The sequence below is a fragment of the Hypanus sabinus genome, chromosome 14 (genome assembly GCF_030144855.1).
Source record: "Hypanus sabinus isolate sHypSab1 chromosome 14, sHypSab1.hap1, whole genome shotgun sequence".
NCBI classification, from domain to species: Eukaryota; Metazoa; Chordata; class Chondrichthyes; order Myliobatiformes; family Dasyatidae; genus Hypanus; species Hypanus sabinus.
In genome coordinates, this window is record NC_082719.1 from 103,721,250 (window position 1) to 103,743,759 (window position 22,510).

At 42.8% G+C, this 22,510-nt stretch overlaps 1 protein-coding gene across 2 annotated transcripts in view; it reads left to right on the top strand.

Annotated features, from left to right (window-relative positions):
• The window catches only part of dym (dymeclin), a 361,807-nt gene that overhangs the window by 88,467 nt on the left and 250,830 nt on the right, over positions 1-22,510 (top strand). For both annotated transcript variants that reach the window (XM_059989749.1, XM_059989750.1), the window contains exons 5-6: positions 10,663-10,796; positions 15,732-15,804. In XM_059989749.1, coding sequence (XP_059845732.1) covers positions 10,663-10,796; positions 15,732-15,804 — 207 coding nt within the window. The remainder of the gene's footprint in view (positions 1-10,662; positions 10,797-15,731; positions 15,805-22,510) is intronic.

Consider the following 22,510-nt stretch of genomic DNA (forward strand, 5'->3'; position numbering starts at 1 on the left):
AGGAAGCGGAGTTTCCTGTAACTGAAGGCGGAGACTTTAAAGTTGCTCTTGTTTCTGAGGAGTGAGGGGAGGAGTTAGCTGATGTGGAAGGTCTAATGAGTCCCACAGTGAGGGGTCAGAATCCTGAGTTGGTATGGCCCTTACATCCAGCAGATAAATGGCAAAGGGCACCGGCGGAGAGTCAAAGTTACCATTGGCCGAGGATGTTCTCAGGAGTGCAGCCTACCCTCAGGGAGGAGGAGGAGTATGAGACTTGGGTGGAACAGACCTCTCAGATGCTGGATGAGTGGTAGTGCTCTGATAATGTGAAAAGACAGTGACTGGTAGAGAGTCTAAAGGGTCCGGCTGTTGAAGTCATGAGGTCTTTAAAGGCAGAGAACTCCTTAGCTACTTCTACTGTTACGTGCAAGCACTAGAAAACGTTTTTGGCACAACAGGAAGCCCAGTGGAGCTTATAATGGTTTCAGAGCATGTTTCAGGAGAAGGGGGAGAAACTTTCTGCCTACGTTTTTCAGCTAGTGAGACTGCTGCATTGTTTGCGGCGTAGAGGGGTCATCCAAGTGGCTGAGGTAAATCAATTAAGGATGGACCAAGTGGCAAAGGGTGCACAGTCACAGAACATGATCACTTTAGCTTCTGAATGCCTTGTGAAATGCATGCTTCTCCCCCACCCCCCATGTTTGTTGAGCTGATCAGAGAAGTAAAAGATGAGGAAACTGTGACAGAGGAGAGGGAGGCCTCTGTCAGCTGGGTCCAGTTCTTGGTAGCAGCCTCTGTTGCTGAAGTGACCCCTGATGCCCCACAAATGAGGGGGTTACAAGAGTCCATGGCAGATTTTAGAGCTGGGGTATCCCAGTTGTTATTGGCGGGTGCTGCTGCCAGGCAAAACAAAGCCGATAGGGAGCCTGACCCATTGATGGGATGTACTAGGCAGAGAGCTGCTATTGAATGGGGTCCCTTGAAAAGGTGAACGACCAGTACAGTCTGTTACAACTGTGGTGAGGACAGATGCTTCAGGCAGAGTGTGAAGGACAGGAAAACCTTTGGAAAGTGAGCCCACAGTGAATTAAGCAGAAAGGGAAGTTGAGAAACTTCAGAGAGACCCAGTGAGGGAACAGTCTGATGTCTAGGGGAACACATTTTAGTCAATGTATCAAGGAAGACACCAAAGTGAAAAACCCTATTTTTGAAGTCTTGGTGGAGCCAAGCTCCAGAGTATCCCATAGATCGAGAGTATTTATGCTCAAGCCATTCTTGACATAGGTTCTCAGGTTGCTCTGTTGTGTAGATCCTTCTACAACTGGTATTTGACACGCATTTAACACTGACACCATTAAGTGCCCTAGAGCTCTGGGGCCTTAGTACATTTGACTACCCGTATGATGGTTACTTGCCTTTGAAGCTGGAGGTTTTGGACACAGATGTGGGAGTAGCTGAGGTCCTTGATATGTTAATATTGGTTTGTTTGGACCTGGTCAAGAAGAGTGAAGCTTCAATTCTTGTGGGAACAAATACTCCTATTGTGAGGAGGCTAGTGGGAGCCTGAGTGAAGAGTGTTGGGGAGAGCTTTTTGAAAACCTTGTCTATTCATCTTGTGTTCAGAGCTGCTTTTGAAGAAATGCTTGCCCATCCTAGGCTGGATGATGAGCACAAACAAGGGACTGTTGTGTTAGGGCCTGGGGAAGTAGCTCAAGTGACGGGAAACCCCAAATTTCCTGGAATGCCAAGGCCCTTCTGGTGGATGCTCTGGAAGACCATGGAGAGGAGTCACGGTTATCTGCTAGGGTACTAGTGAGGCCCAAAATGCAGAAGCCATGGATTGTACAGGTTAAACAGGATGACAGTGATTATCGGGAACACTTTGGAAAGGGAGGTCACCCTCAGGTGGGGAATGTGAATGGCACACCTTTTTCTGGTGACTAATGTCTAGTTTTTCTGTGAGGCAAGCAGGAGAGAAATCATCACCAGGAAAGGGAAAGCTGACAGCCAAGGTATTCAAATTTGGTGACTCCCTGGTACCTGAAGGTTGGAAGAGGAGATTGTCAGAGGAGATGTTGAAGTTCGAAGATCTTTTCTACAGAGGAGTTTGATGTAGGTTGTTCCAAGAGTTCTCACCACACCATCCGAGTTATGGAAGACACCCCTTTCAGAGGAAGGTCTCAGCGACAGGCACCCGCTAAAGTGGAGGACATTTGACAGCATCTGTGGAAGCGGAAGGAAGCTGTGATCATTATTGAGTTTGAGTGCCATAGTGATGGTGAGGAAGAAGAATGGGAAGGTACAAGTGTGTGTGGACTATCAGACTCTGAACCGACGCATACTTCCCAGCCTGTTCTAAGGTTGGTTCTGTTCTGACCTGTTCTGCCTGAGTGCAGTGATGTGGTTCAGTGTGCTGGACGTAAGGAGTGGGATTATCAGGTACCATAAGTAAGGCTGGCAAGGAGAAAATGGCATTCATATGTCCACTTGGATTCTTTCAGTCTAAGCAGATGCCCCAGGGCATATCAGGAGAACCAGCTACCTTGCAGTTTGCCATGGAGAAAATTGCTGGCGATATGAACTTGCTTGAGGGGCTGGTGTACCTGAGTGATCTCAAAATGTTCCGGTCCCCCCTGGAAGAGGCTACTGAAGGTGTAAGGCTGCTTGAAAGCTGAGGGGTTAAAACAGTCAATGGAGAAGTGCCAGCTCTGCAAGACATCTTTCAGCTACGCTGGGCTTATAGTCTCATTGGACAGAGTAGCTACAGATCCTCAAAGATAGAGCTGGTGACCACATGGCCAAGGTGCAAGAATGTGAGTGCTCTATGCTCATTCCTTGGATTCTGTGGGTACTCTTGGGGGCTTGTGAAAGACTACTCTAAAGTGAGTCACCCTTTGAATCAGCTTCTGTGCAGTTACTCTCCCTTGGGGAAGAACTGGAGCAGGGCGAAAGGAGAAGATGGTAAAGATTATCTTAGCCCTTCAAAGCCTTTTGGAGCAAGGCTTTGGAGCTGAGGTGTAAAATGTGCAGAGGTCTTTCAGTTGTCGAAGGAGCTGCTGACGAAAGTGCCTGTGTTGGTTTTTGCAAATCCCCAATGCCATATATGTTGCATACAGACACCAGCCAAGTGGGCTTAGGGGCGTTCTGTATCAGGATCGGGGCACAGGATTGAGATCTGTCTCTGGAGTCTGTCACCCTCCCAGTGAAACTACCCCAAATACACATTGGAGTTTCTGGCATTACAATGGGATGTGGTGGATAAGTTAAGTGCTTATCGATATGGTGCCAAGTTTGAGGTGAGGATGGTCAACAATCCATTAATTTATATCAGGACCTTTGCAAAATTGGATGTCACGGGCCCTCGTTGGTTGGCTGCGCTGTTTGCCTATGATTTCAGCCTGAAGTACAGGCCGGGGAGCTGAAATATTGGTGCAGATGCGTTATCCTGATATATGCCTGAAGAGCTGGAAATGGACGGAGATTGAAAGAGCATTCCTGCACCTGGAGTTAAAGCAGTGTGCCAGTTTTCAGACATGGGGAAATCAGAGGCGAGGCAACGGCAGGATGGAGTGGTGGATCATTTGGGAGCTTCTGGTTGTACCATTCCACAAGCTTATTGCAGCCTAACTGCTCTGAATACAGAGCAGTTGCCTGAGTTGAATCCAGGGGAAGCGGCTGCCGCTCAGCGAGATGACCCATGTAAAGGTACCGTTTGGTCAGCTGTTGCAGAAGGGGATATGGCCCAAGCTGAAAAGATGAAACACCCTCCTGTATCTCTACTGTTGAGAGAATGGAACAACCTGTAGTTGAGGAACCAGATTTTATTCCAAGTCACAACTCCTCTAGACAGGCCTCACCGTTCCCATTTGGTTCTGCCCGAGAAATATTGGAGGATTGCGTTAAAGCCATTTCACGATGATTCAGGTCATTTGGAGTTCGACAAGACCTATGAATTGTGGTCAGAGATCAGCTCCACTGGCCCCGAATGAATCCTGAAGTTGAAGAGTACTGTAAGTTGTGCAATCGACATATTTGGAGGAAGACACTACCTTCGAGGGCCCACTCCATTGTCCCACCTGAAGAGTGCGGGGCCATTTGTTCTGGTATGTATGGATTTCCTCTCCTTAGAGCCTGATTCCAGAAATACGGTGAATGTCTTGGTTATTAGGATGGGAGGTAGAAAAAGGGGGATAGTGGCATTGCTGGTCAGGGATAGTATCACAGCTATAGAAAGGGAGGACGCTGCAGAGGGAGTGTCCATGGAGTCAGTCTGGGTGGAAGTCAGAAATAGAAAGGGATCAATCACTGTGCTGGGAGTAGTCTATAGGCCTCCAAATAGCCCTCGGGACACCGAGGAGCAGATAAACAGGCAGATTTTAGAATTGGTGCAGGAAATACAGGATAATAGTTATGGGTGATTTCAACTTCCATCATATTGACTGGCAATCTCCTGAGTGCAAGGGGGATAGATGGGGCTGAATTTGTCAGGTGTGTTCAAGAAGGATTCCTGACAGTATGTGGACCAGCCGACGAGAGGAGAGGCTATAGTAGATCTAGTTCTGGGTAATGAACCTGGTCAGGTGACAGACCTCTTGGTGGGGGAGCATTTTGGTGAGAGTGACCACAACTCCCTTAGCTTCAGCATAGCTATGGAAAGGGATAAAATCAGATGAAATGGTAAAGTGCTTAACTGGGGAAGGGCTAACTTTGAAGGGATGAGTCAGGAACTAGCGAGAGTAAATTGGAAACAGATGTTCAAAGGGGAAAGCACAGAAGTAATGTGGGAGAAGTTTAGGGACCACTTGAGCTGGGTTCAGGATAGGTTTATCCCACTGAGGCAAGGAAAAAATGGTAGGAAAAGGGAACTGTGGCTGACGAAACATGAGAGGCAACTCTCCAAGAGGAAAAAGGAAGCATATGTTAGATATAAGAAGCAGGAAGTAGGAGGGGCTTATGAGAAATATAGGGTAGCCAGGAAGGAGCTAAAGAAAGGACTTTGCAGAGCTCGAAGGGGGCATGAGAAGGCCTTGGCATGTAGGATTAAGGAGAACCCTAAGGCATTCTATGTGTATGTGAAGGAGGATGACGAGAATGAATGTGGGACCGCTAAAGGATAAAGAGGGCAACATGTGCCTGGAGGCGGAGTAGGTTGGGGAGGTCTTAAATGAATACTTTGCTTTAGTATTCACAAGTGAAAAGGATCTTGATCAGGATGAAGTCGAAGTAGAGCGGGCCTGTGTGTTGGACAATGTGGAGATTAAGGAAGAAGAAGTGCTGGATCTTCTTAAAAACATCAAGATTGCTAAATCCCCAGGGCCGGATATGATACACCTAAGGTTGTTGTGGGAATTGAGAGAAGAGATCGCAGGAGCATTGGCCATGATCTTTGAATCCTCTTTGGCTACAGGGGCAGTGCTGGAGGACTGAAGAATGGCAAATGTGGTTCCCTTGTTTAAAAAAGGTAATAGGGAGAAACCTGGGAACTATAGACCGATGAATCTTACGTCGGTGGTCTGCAAACTATTGGAAAGGATTCTTAAGGATAGGATCTACGAGCATTTGGAGAAGTACAGTCTACTCATGGATAGTCAACATGGCTTTGTGAAGGGAAGATCATGCCTCACGAGCCTGATTGAGTTTTTTGAAGAGGTAACAAAAGAAATTGATGAGAGTAGGGTAGTGGATGTGGTCTACATAGACTTTAGCAAAGCATTTGACAAGGTCCCTCATGAGAGACTCATCCAGAAAGTTGAGGCATGGGATAAGTGGAACCTTGGCTGTTTGGATAAAAAATTGACTTAAAGGCAGAAAGCAGAGGGTAGTTGTGGAAGGGAAGTATTCTGCCTGGAGATCGGTGACTAGTGGAGTGCCACAGGGATCTGTCCTGGGACCCCGCTATTTGTGATTTTTTATAAATGACCTGGATGTAGAGTTGGAAGGATGAGTGAGTAAGTTTGCGGATGACACGAAGATTGGAGGAGTTGTGGATGGAGCTGTAGGTGGTTGAAGGTTACAAGAGGATATAGACAGGCTGCAGAGTTGGGCAGAAAAATGGCAGATGGAGTTCAATCTGGACAAGTGTGAGGTGATGCATTTTGGAAGGACAAACCAGAAGACTGAGTACAGGATTAATGGTCAGTTACTTAAGAGTGTGGATGAACAAAGGGACCTTGGGGTTCAAGTCCATACATCCCTCAAGGTTGCTGCACAGGTTGATAGGGTAGTTAAGAAGGCCTATGGGATGCTAGGCTTCATTAACAGGGGGATTGAGTTCAAGAGTAGAGAGGTCATGTTGCAACTCTGCAAATCTCTGGTGAGACTGACAAAGAGTATTGTGTTCAATTCTGGTCACCTCCTTATAGGAAGGATGTGGAAGCTATGGAGAGGGTGCAGAGGAGACTTACCAGGATGTTGCCTGAATTGGAGAACAAGTCATATGAGGCAAGGTTAGCAGAGCTGGGACTTTTCTCTTTGGAGCGGAGAAGAATGAGAGGGGACTTGATAGAGGTTTATTATTATGAGAGGCATAGATAGGGTGGATAGTCAGTACCTGTTTTCCAGGGCATATGTACAAAATTAAGGGAGGGAAGTTTAGGGGAGACATCAGGGGTAAGTTTTTTTACACAGAGGGTTGTGAGTGCCTGGAATGACTTGCCAGGGATGGTGGTGGAGGCTAAAACATTAGGGGTATTTAAGAGCCTCTTGGACAGGCACATGGATGAAAGCAAAATGGAAGGTTATAGGGTAGTGTGGGTTTAGTACTTTTTTTTAACGATTATATGGGTCGGCACAACATTGAGGGCTGAAGGGCCTGTATTGTGCTGTAGTGTTCTATGGTTCTATTACTGATCAGTTCGGAGGTCGGCAAGAAGAACAAATGGAGTCAGCATATTGAGCATCTGGTCCACTGCTAAAACTTTACACAGAATGAAGCTACTGGATACTTGCCATATTATTTAATATTTGGGTGCGAAGCAAGGTTGCCTTTTGACCTGTGCTTTGGGACTGGTGGGGAAGATTTGCCACAGAAGACGTATCTGAAGTATGTGCCTGACATGAGGAGGGAATTGCAAAATGCTTATGAACTAGCAGAGGTCTCTGCTACAAAGCAGAATCAAGGAAATAAGAGGAGGTATCAGAAGATTAAGTTCTCCTAACTGATGCCTGAGGACAGAGTTCTCATAAAGAGCCTGGGGCTACCAGGGAAGCAGGCTGACTCCTGGGTGGCTACGCCTTACATGGTGGAGAGTCAGATGCCAAACGTACCAGTTTTCTGGGTGAAACCAGAGGATAAGAATGGCCCTGTCAGGATTCTCCCTGGGAACCATCTTCTACCTCTGGGACAAGAGGCATGTGTTGACCCATCGCTTGACCTGGACCCTACACCTAATAAGAGGTTTCTGTGGCAACGTGGGAGGACAAAAGGAAAGTAGTGGAAAGGTTTGGAAGGGATTTAATCACTGAATATGGTATGGATGCAGAGGATGAGGAAGTGGGGGTATGGTTCACACTACCTTATGCAAACTCCTCAATAATTGACTAAGAGATTTTCAAACCTCCCCAAGTGGATGTGGATGAAATTGGGGGGTGGTCTAGCAATGGATGGGCAGGCTTGCAGCTGGACAATGATGAGAGACTGAGCTCTAAAGTAACTGCGAACGAAGATGAGCTCAGCCACGTGACATGGGTAAACACGAGGAAATCTGCAGATGCTGGAAACAACACACACAAAATGCTGGTGGAACACAGCAGGCCAGGCAGCATCTATAAGGCGAAGCACTGTCGACGTTTCAGGCCGAGACCCTTCGTCAGGAGTTGTCGTAAGGCACGTGTAATGGACAGGGGAGACCTCTCTAGGTAGACAGGAAAAATCCCTGGGAGTGTCTTAAGCTGAAGAAGTAGAGAATGGGATAAGTAGTTCTCAAAGAATCAGGAAACTCCCAGATAGGCTGGCCTCTGTTGCACCAGAGATCAGAGAGTTGTGCCTTTCCCCTAGTGAGATATGTCACTGTCATTTACAAATGGATTGGAGGGTCTGACATCATGAAATTCCTTTGAAAACTGTGTTATTAATGGGGGATTGATAAATTTCAGTCATAAGGAAATGACTGTTTTTGGTGGGGGAAGAGTGTAATGCCCTGGTAAAGATTATACTGCTAATTTTGTAGGGTATTTCATATAATGGTCTTTCTGCAGAAACAGTGTTTGGGTTACTGTTAGAGATAAAGAATACTTCAGAAGGTGGGCCATCCAATTTGGAGAGTGGTTCTAGAGCAGGCTTTTGGCTGACATGGTGTGGGTTTGGTTGGCGGGTGATGAAGAGAGAAGACACTGGAGAGAACCGGTCATAGGATTTGATCTGGTGGGGAAATGCCAGATGATGGAGGCAAGACACGGAGGTCTACTAATGAATGGTGAATGTGGCTTTTGGAAGATTTGAGCTCCAACCAGTGCACATTCGACTATCTAATTATAATGGGCACTTGATTTTTTTTTTCTTTACTAACTCTTTGGATAAGTTAACATTCATAAATATACTTCTTTATAATTGTATGCAGTGTATGATCTGTTATTTCATTCTGACGGGCTATTGCAGAGGCAGTAATTCACACAAACTAGGGTTTGGGTGAGTGAGACATCCCAAACCCATGGATTTGGTGAGCCCAAAGTCATGTACTCCCTAGACTCCCTGAAGGCAGAGAATGGTAGGTTCTCGCCATTGAATCCAGTGGCTGTTAGCGAGGGCCGATGTGCCGCATTTCCAGAGACGCCCATTGAAAGGGAGGGGGGGCGATTCATACAGATGCAAAGTAATTATTCAGCATATCTCCCAGTTGGTATCTTTTGCAACAATATCCATTTCAGTAGCCCAAATAGATTACGACACCTCTTTTCCATTTATAATTGTAAACTTTTCAATTGTCAATTTGTTTATTGTTATCACATAAGACCTTAAGACATAGGAGCAGAATTAGGCCACTAAGGCCATTGAGTCTGCTCCATCATTCCATCACAGCTTTTTAAAAAAAATTATTGAGATATAGTGTGGATAGGTCCTTCTAGCCCTTCGAGCCACACTGCCCAGTAATCTCTTGATATCATCCTACCCTAACCAAGGGATAATTTACAATGACCAATTAACCTACCAGTCTTTGGACTGTGGAAGGAAACTGGAGTACCCAGAGGAAACTCACGTGGTTACATTTAGCAGTGGGAATTGAACCTGGGTAGCTAGCATTGTAAAGTGTTGTGTTAGCTACAACCACTACACTATGGTGCTGCCCTCTCAACCCCATTCTCCAGCCTCTTCCCAATAACCTTTGACACTGACTAATTAAGAACCCACCAACCTCTGCTTTAAATATACCCAATAACTTGGCTGTATGAGATGCAGCAAAATGCTGTTATTTATTTATTTATTAAGAGATACAGAAAACCCTCCCGGTTCTTCGAGCTGCACTGCCCAGCAAACAACTTAAAATTTAACATTATCTTAATCACAAGACAATTTGCAGTGGCCAATTAACCTACTAACTGGTATGTCTTTGGACCGTGTGAAGAAACTGGAGCACCCGGAGGAAACCCATGCATACACGGAAAACAACGTAGAAACTTGCTTACAGAGGGCGCCGGATTTGAACTCGGGACATTGATGCCCTGAGCTGTAATAGCAATGAACTAGCTGCAGTGCCACCATGGCGCTGTTTGCATGCTACTCAGACAGATCATTCTGTACAGAAATACATCACAGATAATTGTGGTAGTACAAAACTGAAAAACACAGAATGCAGAATATAGTGTAACTGTTACAGAGAAAGTGCAGTGCAGGTAGAGAAATAAAGTGCATTGGCCATGATGAGGTAGAATAAGAGATTAGGATTTCATCTTCATCGTATATGAGATCCTTTTAAGAGTCTTATAACAGCACGATGGAAACTATTCGGTGGACCTGGTGTTACCTGCTCTCAGCCTTTTGCATCTTCTGCCAATTGGGAGGGGGGAAAGAGAGAATCACCAGAGTGGAGGGTCTTTGATTATGCTGGTTACTTTCCTGACTCTGAGATTTGTAGGCGGTGTCTGTGGAGGCGAGAGTGCTTTTCGTGATTGACTGGGCCACCCAAATGATTCATATTTCTTCTAATGTTTCTTCCTGATTTATATAGTGACCTATTGGTGCTCCACTTTATTAAAGACATAATTTTAGAATACCTTATTCTTGTTTGTGTTAATGAATTTTATAATTTTTGAATAATCAGTAATGTAAACTCATTTTACAAAGCAATTGACTATAACTTATAATGTGGTTAGAGTGGCATGGTAATGTAATGGTTACTGAAATGCTTTTCAGTGCCAGCAGCCAGGATTCATTTTCCATCACTGCCTAAAAGGAGTTTGTACATTTGCCCCATGAATGTGTGTGTTTTTGACCCTGTTTCCTGTTTACATTTTAAGAATGTGCAGGTTAGGGTTAGTAATTTTTGGGCATGCTGTGTTGGCACCAGACACTTGCGGGCTGCCCTCAGCACTCCTTGGATGTTGTTGGTCGTTGATGCAAACAGCACATTTCACTGTATGTTTCAATGTTTGATGTACATGTGGCAAATAAAGATAATCTCTAAAAAATACGATGCAATCCATTTATAACATGCAAATTCACCATTCTTCTTGTGTTTCTCTCATCAGCCAGCTGTTTATTTGGCAGGCTCATAATGCCTTGTTCATCATACGATGTTTACTGAAAATCTTCGTTAGCCACATGCCCGAGGAGGAGCTTCTGCTTAATTTTACATACCAAGAGAGGGCACCATTGACTTACGGTGAGTAAAGCTGAAAGGAAAGTTGATTAACTGAAGATTTATATTTATCTATTTTATGGCACATTTATCTTGAGTCATATTTCTTAGTATTACTTTGGTCTTTAAACTTAAGTTACTGTTTACTTTGCATTATATATGTCTTTGTGATATATCTTTCAAGATTGTCAAGGTTGTGTAATATCATTTCCAGTAGACGTGTAAAGGACAATGAAATAATTGTTACTCCAGGTCTGATGCAGCGCAAAAACAAAACAATAAGATAAAGAGCCCAATAATTTAAAAAAAGACAATAAATATAAATACATAAGATAGCATATATATGTAGATTTATTGTATGTCCATAAAGTAAAGCTAGGCACAGGGGTGTCTGTAGATAGGTGACTCTGACAGGAAGTTATAAAGTAATGGTGGTTGGGAGTGTAGAGGAGTGGTTATATATCCTTGATGACTGGTAGTCTGGGTAACTACCTGTTGTAGAGCCTTCTTGGCCACCTTGGTGCAGCTACGCGGCAAGAGTGCTATCAACTGAGCCATGGCCAACACCACTAACCTTGGCTATGATGCAGAAAATAGGTAAAATAGCAATATTTCTGTAAATTGCATAATGGTACTTAAATACAAGGAAATAGTCACAAACTCTGGGTGTTTGAAATTACAGAGGAACAATTTATATTCTGGGATTGCAGTGTGATTTCTTTTGTGATTTGAATGAACATGCATTTTCCTTGGTTTTATTGCATATGTAAAGGTTCACAATGCTTTTATGATGCATTTAGTGAATTTCTTTGTTTTTATTGTAATTTGCTTTATTCATAGACAATAATAAATGTAATATGGTAGGAAGGCTGTAGACTAATGGAGCTGACAATTCCAATGGCATTAAGACCTTGGGGATTCTAGGTTATGGGAGGCTGTGCCCTAAATAGCAACAATCATTAACATAGTCTCTGTTGGGGTAAGTATTTACTTTAATGTTGGTATGTTGTTTGAGGTTTCTTAAGGTTGTTATACCCAGGGTTAGTGGGGATAAATTCCATTAAATGCTCCTAATGGCATGTATCTTAGGTAGTCTATGACAACCAAGTCCAGCTACTGGCCGTCATGTGTGGATTAGCTTCTAAGCCCGATGGAACCATTTCTACTAATGGGAGAAAGGCAAAGATGGGTGCCTTGAAAGCAGTTGCTCTGGGAAGATGGGGCTCATTATTCACAGCTGGCAGCTCATTTAGGAGAAGTAAAATTCTGATCTCAAACCTCTGTTGTCTTGGGGCCATATACAGAGGCATGCAAACGTTTGAGCACCCCGGTCAAAATTTCTGTCAGTGTGAGTAGAAGATGAACTGATCTCCAGAAGTCATAAAGTTAAAAATGAAACATTCTTTTCAACATTTTAAGTAAGATTAGTGTATTATTTTTGTTTTGTACAATTTTAGAGTGAAGAAATGGAAAGGAGCACCGTGCAAAAGTTTGGGCACCCCAAGAGATTTGAGCTCTCAGATAACTTTTACCAAGGTCTCAGACCTTAACTAGCTTGTTAGGGCTATGGCTTGTTCACAGTCATTATTAAGGAAGGCCAGGCGATGCAAATTTCAAAGCTTTATAAATTCCCTGACTCCTCAAACCTTGTCCCAACAATCAGCAGCCATGGGCTCCTCTGAGCAGCTGCCTAGCACTCTGAAAATTAAAATAAATGATGCCCACAAAGCAGGAGAAGGCTGTAAGAAGATAGCAAAGCGTTTCAGGTAGCCGTTTCCTCAGTTGGTAATGCAATTAAGAAATGGCAGTTAACAGGAATGGTGGAGGTCAAGTTTTTCTTGGAAGACCAAGAAAACTTTCCAAGAGAACTGCTCGTAGGATTGCTAGAAAGGCAAATCAAACCCCCCCCCCCCGCCCATTTGCAAAAGACCTTCAGGAAGATTTAGCAGACTCTGGAGTGGTGGTGCACTGTTCTACTGTGCAGCGACACCTGCACAAATATGATCCTCATGGAAGAGTCATCAGAAGAAAACCTTTCCTGCATCCTCACCACAAAATTCATTTTCAGAGGTTTGCATAGGAGCATCTAAACAAGCCTGATGCATTTTGGAAACAAGTCCTGTGGACTGATGAAGTTAAAATAGAACTTTTTGTTTGCAATGGGCAAAGATATGTTTGGAGAAAAAGTGGTGCAGAATTTCGTGAAAAGAACACCTCTCCAACTGTTAAGCGCAGGGGTGGATCGATCATGCTTTGGGCTTGTGTTGCAGCCAGTGGCACGGGGAACATTTCACTGGTAGAGGGAGGAACGAATTCAATTAAATACCAGCAAATTCTGGAAGCAAAGATCACACTGTCTGTAAAAAAGCTGAAGATGAAAAGAGGCAACACGAGTGAATCTGCAGATGCTGGAAATAAATAAAAACACTAAATAAATAAATAAATACACAGTACTTTTTGAAAGGATTATTTGGGTCGGCACAACATGGAGGGCTGAAGGGCCTGTACTGTGCTGTAGTGTTCTATGGTTCTATTTAACTCAGCAGGCCAGACAACATCTATGGGAGGAGGTAGTGACGACGTTTCAGGCCGAAACCTCCTCCCATTGATGCTGTCTGGCCTGCTGAGTTCTGCCAGCATTTTGTGTTTTTATGAAGATAAAAAGAGGATGGCTTCTACAACAGGATACTGATCCTAAACACACCTCAAAATCCACAATGGACTACCTCAAGAGGCGTAAGCTGAAGGTTTTGCCATGGACCTCATAGTCCTCCGATCTAAACATCATTGAAAATCTGTGGATAGACCTCAAAAGAGCAGTGCATGCAAGACGGCCCAAGTATCTCACAGAACTAGAAGCCTTTTGCAAGAAAGAATGGGTGAAAATCCTCCAAACAAGAATTGAAAGACTCGTAGCTGGCTAGAGAAAGCGTTTACAAGCTGTGATACTTGCCAAAGGGGTTGTTACTAAGTACTGACCATGCATGGTGTCCAAACTTTGGCTATGGGCCATTTTCCTTTTTTGTTATATTGAAACTGTAAAAGATGGAAATAAAAGTAATCTTGCTTAAAATATGTGTCATCTTTAACTTCATGCCTTTTGGAAATCGGGTCATCTTTTACTCGCTTAGCTGTTCACAGTAACAGAAATTTTGACTGGGGTGCCCAGACTTTTTCATGCCTCTGTATATAGGAAGGCTTCAGCAGTAAACCCTGAGGAAAAAATCCGGAGCTGGAGTCCCTAAGGCAGTCCTTAGTTGGCAACTCCTGTGAAGCTGCTGATACCAAACTGTGTCAATCTTTGCCAATCCTTTGGGTTCATCAGTTGCATGGAGAGGTGGAGCCTGCTGCATGGGCTGCTTTCCATATCATACTGCCCTGGCTTGCGTATTGAATACAGCTGGGAAGCAACACCCATGGTCGACCCTGACTAACAGAGGCTTCAGACTATGAAGGGTGCAACAAAGAAGCCCAATGTTTTCATTCCTGACAACAGGCATACATAAACCTTCTGGTAGTGATTGCAGTATTGTAAATTGGCAAGATTGCTGGTCAATTTCTCTTCAACTAAATATCCTTGGCAATCAAACATGACATACTCTTGGTGTATATTGTTTGGGGTTGTACTTGCCACTATAAGTTACTCAAAGTTGAGAGTTTAAAGTAAATTTATTATCTAAGTACGTGTATGTTATCATATATTGTCCTGAGACTCATTTTTGCAGGCATTTACAGTAAATACAAAGAGACACAATATAATAAGTGAGAAACCACACACAACAAAGGCAGACAAAAATTCTGTGCAAAAGACAGCAAACTGTGCAAATATTAAGGGAAAAGGAAACAATAAATATCAGGAACATGAGATGAAGAGTTCTTGAAAGTGAGTCCATAGCTTGTGGGAATAGCTCAGTGTTTGGGTGCGTGAAGATTTCCCCTTTGGTTTAAGAGCCAAATGGTTGAGGGCCATGAATTGTGAAAAAAATAGTACCTAGAAGAGTTGGTAGAAGGACTGTTGTCATAGAGTCTAGGAGCACCACAGTCATAGAGCACTAGAGCGCAGCAACAGGCCATTCGGTGCATCGAGTCTGTACCAAGTAGTTATTCTGCCTAGTCCTGTGGACCTGCATCTGGATCATAACCCTCCATATCCCAGCAATCCATGCACTTATCCCAGCAGTTATAGATTAATAGAACATTGCAGCACAGACAGGCTATTTGGCCCATCTAGTCAGTGCTGAACTATTAATCTGCCTAGTCTTACTGACATGCAGCCTGATCATAGCCCTTCCCACCCTTCCTATCCATGTACCTATTAAAATTTCTTTTAAATGTTTCTGGTCCTAATTGAATCCACATCCACCATTTCCACTGCCAACTTGTTCCACTCTCTCACCATCCTCGGAGTGAAGAAGTTGCTCCTTCAGTATTTAACCTTTCACCCTTAACCCTTGCACCCAGTTCTAGTTTCATCTAATCTCAGTGGAAAAAGCCTGTTTGCATTTACCCTGTCTATACCCCTCATAATTTTGTATATCCCTATCAAATCTCCCCTCATTCTCCTACGCTCCGGGGAATGAAGTCCTAACCTATTCAACCTTTCTATATAATTCAGGCCCTCAAGTCTGGCAATATACTTGTAATTTTTTTCTGCTGTCTTTCATTCTTATTGATATCTTACCTGTAGGTAGGTGATCAGAATTACACACAATATTCCTAATTTGGCCTCACTAATGTGTACAGAGAGTTGTGAAACTGCCCTGCTGAATTGTGTCCATGTGCTGAGAACTGATAAGTGCATTCTGAGTGCCTATGCAGGAGGATGTTGCAAAGACCATAAGACCAGAGCAAAATTAGGTATTTTAGCCCAAATTTAATAATTTAATAGTATATATCACTAGGTAAATATAATTTTATCGTCATTCTAACATTCATGTATTTAAATCTGTTTTTTTAAAGGGGCTGAGCCAGAAGGTCTCCTGGAGGGATTGATATGCACCTTAGTACATCTCATTATTGAATTGCCATTGTTGTAAGTTTTGTTGCTTATGTGACCTTTAGCTCAAACTTTGTCATTTTGTTTAACTTATACATGATATTTAGGGTCATACATATAAAATGGTTGAGGAGGTTAGGCAGCATCTATGGAGAGGAGTAAATGGTTAATATTTCAGGCTGAGACCCTTCATCAGGACTGGAAAGGAAGGAGAAAGAAGCCAGAATAAGAAAATGGGGCGAGAGGAAGGAGTACAAGCGATAAGGTGATAGCTGAGACCAGGTGAGTGGGTGGGGAAGAGGAGGAAGAAGTAAGAAGTTGGGAGAGATAGGTGGAGGAGGTAAAGAGTTGAAGAAGAAATCTGGTGGGAATGGACAATGGACTCTCTGAGAAAAGGAAGGAGAAGAGGAACTGGAGGGAGGTGATTGGGCAGGTCCCCCCATCCCCACCTGTTGTTCTGCTTTCCTCCCCCTTCCTTTCCGGTCCTAATGAAGGATCTCAGCCCGAAACTTTGTTTATTCATTTCCATAGATGCTGCCTGACCTGCTGAGTTCCTCCAGCATTTTGTGTGTGTTGCTCTGAATTTCCACCATCTGTAGAATTTCTTTTGTGCTTGATATGTAGTAACATTCATAAATTGTAGAAATGTTGATTTTATCTTTTTTTCTCCATTCCTAAAACGATTTACTGATTGCAGTGGTGGAAGTATAGAAACAGATAGAAATATTTGACCTACCAAAGTGAACCACTTCACACTTATCTGGGTTGAACTCCATCTGCCACTTCTCAGCCCAGTTTTGCATCCTATCAATATCCCGCTGTAACCTTGGACAGCCCTCCACACTATTCACAACACCCCCAACTTTTGTGTCCTCAGCAAATTTACTAATCCATCCTCCACCCCCTCATTAATAAATTATATTCCACAAGATTGATATTTAGTTTAAGGTGCATTTACGATACAAGTTAAAAAGTAAACAGTATAATGTTACTGTCACTTCATATGTGATGAGACCTGGGTGGTGGTAGGGAGTTCAGTAGTCTCATGGCCTGGGAGAAGAAGCTGTTGCCCATCCTAACAATCCTGGTTCTCCTGCCTGATGGTAGAGGGTCAAAGAAATTGTGGGATGGATGTGGGGGTACTTGACAACGCTAAGTGTCCTGCATATGTTTGAATATTCTGCTGCCATGACTCAGCAAGTGGAAGTGTCTAAGCAGACACTCACACTGGCCAAGTCTGAGTGGCAATAAGCCTGTCTAAACTATGTGTGATTCCTAGTCTGCAGAATACTATCTGTTCCTGTCAATATCACCAAAAGAAATAAAAACAAAAGTAGAAAATACCGGAAATATTCAAAATCAAAGTAAATTTAGTATCAAAGTATCAAAGTATTTAGTATCAAAGAACATATATGCCACCATAGGCTACCTTGAGATTCATTTTCTTGCAGGCATTTACAAGAAAATAAAAAAAATAATAGAATATATGAAAGTATACACGAAGACTGACCAATAAACTGTGCAAAAGAAAACAAATTGCGCAGATTTAAGAAAAGTACCAGTCTATCACAAGTAAAGCCTTCCGTACCATTGAGGACATCCACAAGGAGTGTTGTCACAAGAAAGCAGCATCCATCATCAAGGACTGCCACCATCCAGGCTATGTTCTCTTCTTGCTGCTGCCATTGGGAAAGGTACTGGAGTCCATAGACCCACACCTCCAGGTTCAGGAACAGTTCACATCTGTCAACCACAGGCTCTTGAACCAGAGGGGATAACTTCACTCATCCTAAAACTGAACTTGTTATTTAGTTTTTTACTGATGTTCTGCATAGCACTGTTGTAACACATAGTTATTTTAGTTCCTGTCACCTTTCTGTCAGCTTCAATCACGCTGGCAATGTTGCATTGACCTCTCTCATTAATAAGGCATTTTTGCCCAAAGCACTGCCACTCACTGGATGTTTTTTGTTTCTTGCACCATTCTCTGTAAACTCTAGAGACTGTTGTGTGTGAAAATCCCAGGAGATCAGCAGTTTCTGAGATACTCAAACCACCCTGTCTGGAACCAACAATCATTCCATGGTTAAAGTTACTTGGATCACATTCCTTCTTCACTTTGCTGTTTGTTCTGAACAACAGCTGAATTTCTTGACCAGTTCTGCATGCTTTAATGCATTGAGTTGCTTCCACATGATTGGCTAATTAGATATTGGCATTAACAAGGAGGTACACAGGTGTGCGTAATAAAATGGTCACTGAATGTAAGTTTACAAATGAGAGTCATTTAAAACTTTATTACTGATAGTTGAGGTCTAATGTGTTCCTGAACAACATTTTCAAGCAATATTGAGGAAAATTGACAGGAATTTGGAAGGTAGGAGAACTGAAAATGGAGGAAGCTTGACAGGAGTAATGAAAGAGTCACCATCATTATGTGCTGCATCGTATGACGTGCACAATCATGGTCTTTTCTGCTCTATCCATCATTATGATTGTTTTTGGCAAATTTTTCTGCAGATGGCTTGCCATCTTCTGGGCAGTGTCTTTAGAAGACAAGTAACTCCAATGATTATCGGTACTCTTCAGAGATTGTCTGCCTGGTATCAGAGGTCACAGAACCAGGACTTGTGATGCGCACCAGCTACTTATACGACCATCCACCATTTGCGCAAATGGCTTCATGTGACCCTGATCGGAGTGCTAAGTAGGTGCTACACCTTACTCAAGGGTGACTTGCAGGTTCGTGGAGGGAAGGAGTGCCTTATACCTCCTTTGGTAGAGACACATCTCCACCCTGCAACCCTACTAAAAAGACCAGGGGCAACATAACATAAAGAGGTTAAAGAGGAGGGACAAATTAGCACTGGAGGACAAGAACATTTGAAAGAGCTTTATATTAAAGGCAAGCAAAGGATCAGAAAAGCATAAGTTCATTTGAGACCAAAGGGGCAATATTTTTGTGGAACCAAAGAATGTAAGTGATGGCTTAAATAAATATTTCACATCTATATTCAATAAATAGAACAATGCTATGGTTGGAAAATTTACCAAGTGGAACTGTGAAATTTGACAATATAACTATTAAAATAGAAGAGGCATAAGATTCTTAGCAGACTAAAAGGTGAATAAATCCCCTAGGCCTGATTGGTTCTGTCGACTGCTTTGGAAGATAAAAGAAGAAATCGGGGGGGGGGGGGGGGATGTTTGGCGTTCAAAGTAAACTTATATGTCACCAGATACAACTGTTCCATGGTTCCCTCCTTAGTAATTCTGATCAGATAGGCACAGAGAAAATCTGCATTTACAGACAAGTATCTTTATTGTCTCAATGGAAGAACACATGAATTTACACAACCGAATACTTGTGTGCACACCTACTAGGTTTCCCTGACCCTCCATGAATAGTCAAAGAGTAGAAAAGGTAATACTCGGGAAAAGAGTCTACTTGTTGTCCCAGTCCAATCTCCATGTGTCCATGTGGTTCTCTTGAAACCTCTGCTTTTATACTCTTTCCTTCCCAGTTTAAATGTCACATTTCAGTCTCTTTGGCTGTAGGTTATTTGACTGACCTATGTCACCTTCTTATTGGCTTGCAGTCAGCAGAAATCCAAGTGTCCTAAAGTCAGTCTCATTCTCCTGGCATTTTAAAGTGACAGTCCACAGAAAAAATGAACCCCTAGGGTTACATAACAAGCTCTTTGTTCTAAATCAGTTACCAAACCAGTAATTGGTTTGAATCACTCAGGGCACCATTCGCAAGCCTGCATGTTATATCATGGAGGATACACAGCAGTTTCACTAAATGGCAGCCTCTATTCCTTGAACCTCATGGCAGGAACAATGACAATTGGTCTGTCTGCTTCCATTGTCCTTGATTTACTCAAATTCACTGATTTACAGACAGTAATTCTTTCTGGTAAACACGACCCTGAGATTCATTTTCCTGTGGGCATTCATGGTAAATACAAAAATATAATAGAATCAATGAATGACTGCACCTAATAAGTCGGATAATCATCAATATCCAAAAGTCAACAAATTGTGCAAATACAAAAAGAGAAAACATATAACCATATAACAATTACAGCATGGAAACAGGCCATCTTGGCCCTTCTAGTTTGTGCCGAACGCTTACTCTCACCTACCTGCACTCAGCCCATAACCCTCCATTCCTTTCCTGTCCATATACCTGTCCAATTTTGTTTTAAATGACAAAATCGAACCTGCCTCTACCGCTTCTACTGGAGGCTCGTTCCACACAGCTACCTCTCCCTGAGTAAAGAAGTTCCTCCTTGTGTTACCCCTAAACTTTTGCCTCTTAACTCTCAACTCATGTCCTCTTGTTTGAATCTCCCTTACTCTCAATGGAAAAAGCCTATCCACGTCAACTCTATCTATCCCCCTCATAATTTTAAATACCTCTATCAAGTCCCCCCTCAACCTTTTACACTCCAAAGAATAAAGACCTAACTTGTTCAACCTTTCTCTGTAACTTAGATGCTGAAACCCAGGTAACATTCTAGTAAATCTCCTCTGTACTCTCTCTATTTTGTTGACATCGTTCCTATAATTCGGTGACCAGAACTGTACACAATACTCCAAATTTGGCCTCACCAATACCTTGTACAATTTTAACATGACATTAACATTACATCTTAACATTACATCCCAACTCCTATACTCAATGCTCTGATTCATAAACGCCAGCATACCAAAAGCTTTCTTCACCACCCTATCCACATGAGATTCCACCTTCAGGGAACTATGCAAAAACAGTAGTAATAAAGACGCAATAGATATTGTGAACATAAGATGAGTCCTTGAAAATGAATCCATAGGTTGTGGGAACAATTCAGTGATAAGGTGAGTTAACTTAAGTTTGGCAGGGGTATTTAAATGAAGTTGCAGACAACTGGAGGAAAAAACATATTATGATACTATGGTGGTGTGGGACCTAAGGCTCCTTTACTTCCTGTTAGAAGTGAGAAGAGATCCTGGATGGTATAGATGGGTAATGAATGTTTGGTATGGACTTCTTAGGCTTGAAGTTCAATTTCTCTCCTTTATATCACTCTGACTTTAAATCCAAGACTTGGAAGTTTTAGTGGTGAAAACCAGCTAGATCCAGTCCAGAAATGAAATATCTTTTGAGTGGTACATGAATATCCCTGTCACTCTGTGCATGTCTCCAGTTCTTCACTTTCCACCACAGATCCTTTATCTAGGAGTTCAGACAGAGAATGCTAGTAGTTTATTTGACTATAGACTATACTAGAATATTTCTCGGTGCTATTCTCACTTGACTTTGCAGATTATTGTTTGGGCCTAAGGAAGATATCTGAATGGACAGCTAATTGTTCTCTTTTTGCACGACTTACTTCCGAATCATAATTGGGTTTAATATCACTGACATATGTCATGAATACATAAAATACTATAAATTACAATAATACACACAGACACACTCAAATGAGTAGTGCAAAAAGAGCAAAAATAGTGAGGTAGTGTTCAGGGAGTGGTTTATTGTTCGCAAAGCTAATATCTCAGAAGAGGAAGCTGTTCTTAAAACATTGATTGTGTGTCTTCAGGCTCCTGTATGTTCTCCCTTATGCTAGCAGTAATTAGATTAAATTTTCTTTTTGTAACACATGGTTATTTTTAATGTATTGCAATGTACTGCTGCAGCAGAACAACAAATTTCATGATACATCTGTGATAATAAACCTGATTCTGGTATTGAGGTTATTTGTATTAGCCTAATGATACCTTGTGCCATGGATTAATGTTTAACAGGTTTGATCCCACTCAATAGGTACTGATACCAAATCACTCCTCAAAGAAACGTTAATATAAATTTTAGTGTTCAGTACTGTGCAAAAGTTTTAGGCACATATATATATATCTTGGGTGCTTGAGACTTGCACAGTACTGAATTTGTCAACGTTATGCAGGGAGTGAGTTTGTAAGCCTGGCAGGAGCAAAGGATGCTGGAAATGCTGAGGGTGGAGTGCTGCGGGAGTGGTGTGGGACAGATAGCAGGGAAGGAGTGTCAGAGGTGGGGGGGCGGGGTTGGTGCAGATGCACCCAGCCCTGAGGCATCAGGTAAGGTCATCTGATTCTAAGCAATTGGTTTATTGATTATTACAGAATCTGTTGCTTCCCACTCCCTCCCCTCTCCCTTCCCCTTTTCCAAACCATATTCCCCAGGCTGCTCCATGAGGCAAGGGAAGAGATTGCTGAATCTCTGGCTAGGATCTTTATGTCCTCGTTGTCCACGGGAATGGTACCGGAGGATTGGAGGGAGGCGAATGTTGTCCCCTTGTTCAAAAAAGATAGTAGGGATAGTCCAGGTAATTATAGACCAGTGAGCCTTACGTCAGTGGTGGGAAAGCTGTTGGAAAACATTCTTAGAGATAGAATCTGTAGGCATTTAGAGAATCATGGTCTGATCAGGGTCTGTCAGCATGGCTTTGTGAAGGGCAGATCATGCCTAACACAGTTCTTTGAGGAGGTGAACAGGCATATAGATGAGGTTAGTGCAGTGGATGTGATCTACATGGATTTTAGTAAGGCATTTGACAAGGTTCCACACGGTAGGCTTATTCAACAAGTCAGAAGGCATGGGATCCAGGGAAGTTTGGCCAGGTGGATTCAGAATTAGTTTGCCTGCAGAAAGCAAAGGGTCGTGGTGAAGGGAGTACATTCGGATTGGAGGTTGGTGACTAGTGGTGTCCCACAA